This window comes from Aplysia californica, unplaced genomic scaffold (genome assembly GCF_000002075.1).
Source record: "Aplysia californica isolate F4 #8 unplaced genomic scaffold, AplCal3.0 scaffold00999, whole genome shotgun sequence".
In the NCBI taxonomy this organism is placed as follows: domain Eukaryota; kingdom Metazoa; phylum Mollusca; class Gastropoda; order Aplysiida; family Aplysiidae; genus Aplysia; species Aplysia californica.
Genome location: NW_004798269.1, coordinates 206,110 through 209,604, shown reverse-complemented (window position 1 = coordinate 209,604; position 3,495 = coordinate 206,110). Strand labels below are relative to the sequence as shown.

General features: G+C 43.1%; 1 protein-coding gene across 1 annotated transcript in view; it reads left to right on the top strand.

Annotated features, from left to right (window-relative positions):
* LOC101849091 overlaps positions 1 to 3,495 on the top strand; it is a gene marked incomplete in the record, with an annotated part of 31,688 nt that overhangs the window by 15,477 nt on the left and 12,716 nt on the right. Inside the window, 1 exon segment of the mRNA XM_013089613.2 lies at positions 3,217 to 3,436. Coding sequence (XP_012945067.1) covers positions 3,217 to 3,436 — 220 coding nt within the window.

The window sequence follows — 3,495 nt, the reverse complement described above, 5'->3', positions numbered from 1 at the left end:
TATCTATCTATCTATCTATCTATCTATCTATCTATCTATCTATCTATCTATCTATATATCTATCTATCTATCTATCTATCTATCTATCTATCTATCTTCTTTTTTGCCCCTGATTTGCGCTGATCGTGAAAATGCTATCATTTATAGGCTTTGGCTGATATTTTAAAAGTGGAATGAAACTTTTAAGTTGTTTAGAGAAACTTCAAAGGAACTGCCCCAACTCGGCCTCCTGGTAAAATACCTGGCGTCGCCATGATATTATATCAACCCGATGACCAACAGGCAGACGGGCGCCTGTCTTATCTTGTGTCTACACTAGCGCAGCTGGGTACCGTACCCCGTTCGATGAACGGACTCAAAAGAATCGATTGTCAAGTCATGGTGGGGGCAGTGCGCACTGCATGCGAACGGAAGCCTCACTTGTTTACAATGGTGTCTTAGAAGACGGACTTTCCCAAGATCAAATCTAAACGAAACTAATGAAAAACTGAAAATCAAACTACAGTGACTCCAGACTCCTTAACATAAATGTGCACACTTTAAATGATTCTGAACCACCGAAAAAAAAATTCAAATTCGAAAGTTAAGCGGTTCCAAAGTTTTAGGCGGCCAAAGGGACGAACTTTCATAAATATAATATGTATAGATATCGATAACAGCTGTAAGGCGACTGGAGGACTGACGAGTATCGGGTGAAATACAGAGTACACCTACATGGTCCTTGATACAGTCTTGCTTCTGATCCTAGCTTCTTTTAGTTTGAATTTAAGCAAAGTTTAACTAGAGCTGTACATGCAATTAATTTGTTGCTACTTGTATTTCCCCTGAGCCTGGCAATCGCACAAGACAGATTTAGATGAGGCAAGACTGGCCAGTTTGTTTCTAGTCTCTAGTCCCTACTTGTCTGCCACGCCTAATATATTAATAACAATAATAATATTAACAATAATGATAATAACAATAATAATAATGACAACAATAGGGATGATAATAATGAGAGGAAGAAGAAGTCCACGTTTTGCCATAGTATACTTTATTTTCCAAGCCTGGTATTGAGAGACCCATCAGGTCTCAGCCCTGGACACTTAGAAGAGCCAGAAGAGGCGCCTAAACACTTCCCAACCAATGTGACAACCGAAATCATCCGCACAAAAACTGGTACTTTTGTTTTTCAATTGCACTCGTCATAATATATCTTTTCATGGATCTTTCCGTGCTTCAATCCTCGTATGAGGGCTTTCGTGGTCTAGAGGTACGGTGTTCGCCTCTCGTTCAATAAGTCCCGGGTTCGAAACCTGACAGCGACGGAACATTTTCTTCTAAATAAATGGTTGTTTTTTCCCATTCACTTCATTCCCGGCTCTCTAATCATGTTCTGTCGCCTGCTTTCGTCTCAAATTTCTCCCCTCCTTTCTCATTTGCCCCCTCCTCTGGGCTCCTGGATCTTCCTGCTGCCTTTCTACTGCTACTCTGTGGCTCCTTTTACTGTTGTCTTCCAGCCACACCTCTGATCTTCGAGTAGGTAAGATCTAACACCTAGCCTTCCCGGAGATCGCGAGTGCAGTTTGGGCACGATCATTTATAAAGACTCCTTGGTGGTCCCAAAATTGATAAGAGTAGTCTTTGGCCGCCGCTCTAGCAAAATTCAAGATTAATTCCTACAAAACTGATTATGAGTGTTGGGTCCCGCGCGCTCATACTAATAATATGATCTTATGCAGTTGCGAGCGCCGTAAAACACTTGCCAAAACAATAGGCCTATAAACAAGCGGTTCTTTCTGTGTAACAATCTCTGAAAGCCCTTTTTTTTCATACTGCATTCTTATAGGTTCTTCCTACTCTCAGTGGCGTCGGTGGCCTAGAGGTTAGGCTACAGGACTCGTAATCGTAAGACTGTGGGTTCAGGGGTTCAAGCCTTAGCTCGGTCAAAGATCGTACATAACAAGATAGTTCACTCCTCTCTTTGAGCCAGTTAAAAAAGTGTCCCCGAAATTCGGTGGCGCCCTCTTCGAAAAAGCGCGAACTTTGCGAACAGAGTTACCCTACTTGTGTGAAAAACAATAAAAGTGAAACCAACATACTGTGCTATTCCTATTCTTCTTCTGGTGAAACGAAAAAGAGTTTCAAAACAAAGACTGTAGCGCCATCTGAAACAAAGCGTGGACTTCCGCGGACACTTTTTTTGGCTGAGTGAACAATCTTGTCATTTACGATCTTTGGCTCGGTCCGACGTTGCGTCCTTGGGAAAGGCAACCTACACGAATTTCCCATCTGGCTCGGTCCTTTCGGAGATGGACGTTAAACCCAGAAGTCCCGCCTTATAAATAACCCAATAGTGTTGATAGGACCGTTAAACCTACACCTACCCTCCCCCTCCCCCCGGGGCGGTGAAACTGACTGGGGTGTCTTTAGGCCATTCCTATAGAAGGCCATTAATATGTTCTTAGGCACAGTATAATTATAAATTGTAAATGGACTGATTGATCAATGTTATGCTCACTACTGTGCCTGAACTGCAACAGGGAACTGCTGCTTTTCTTTCCTAATCCTCACTATCGTATTTTTTCCTCTACTTCTTTTGCATGTTTGTCACACTCTTGTGATCCGCGATTTCCGGGGTGCCTTGATAGTGGAAACAGACTTTGTACTGTAGAAGCTAGAGAGGTGAGCAGAGTAAGCCCGATTCCCTGTAACTGTCCCCGTCATTTTATGCAAGAAAAGTTCTTAAATTATGCAAACTGAGCCTAAAAATGTGAAATTATGCGATTCTATTAATTTTGAGAAAGAATGGTAAAGGAAAATAATCAGAAATTATGCTAATAATGATCAAATTTTGATAAATTATGTGGGGTGCATAAAACTACGGTGACAGCTGTAAGGACTCCTCTGTTGACATCCACCCCTTGGCGCTCATATGACCTTATGCAGTTGCGAGCGCCGTAAAACCTCTACTGAAACTAAAATCTACACCATTTCACCTTTTTTTTTCAGGGTCACAGCCAGTTTAGCCAGGTCGTAGACACAGTCGGAGATCCGGTCTCTTAAATAACCTAAAAGTGTTGTTGATAGGAGCTTTAAACCAACTCTCTTCACTTTTTCCCTAAGCTCACAGCCAGTTTAGCCAGATGATAGACACAGTCGTAGATCCGGTCTCTTAAATAACCTTATAGTGTTAAAAGGAGCTTTAAACCTTTACCATTTCCCCCTTTTTCCTAGGCTCACAGCCAGATTAGCCAGGTTGCAGACACAGTCGGTGAGCCGGTCTCGACCAGTAGTGTCGTGGAGGACCCTGAGCCTGTAGAGGTGGTATCGACCAACACAGTGGCAGAGGAGAACCCCAACGCCGCCATGTCCAGGCTGAGGGGTGTGGCCACTGTAGGAGAGTTCCTCGACCTGCTCGTCGACCAGGATGGCAATCCAATCACGCCTGATACCAGTGAGGATAATCAAATTTGTTGTTGGTTGGGTGGGGCTCTTTCAATCTTGGGGATTTTT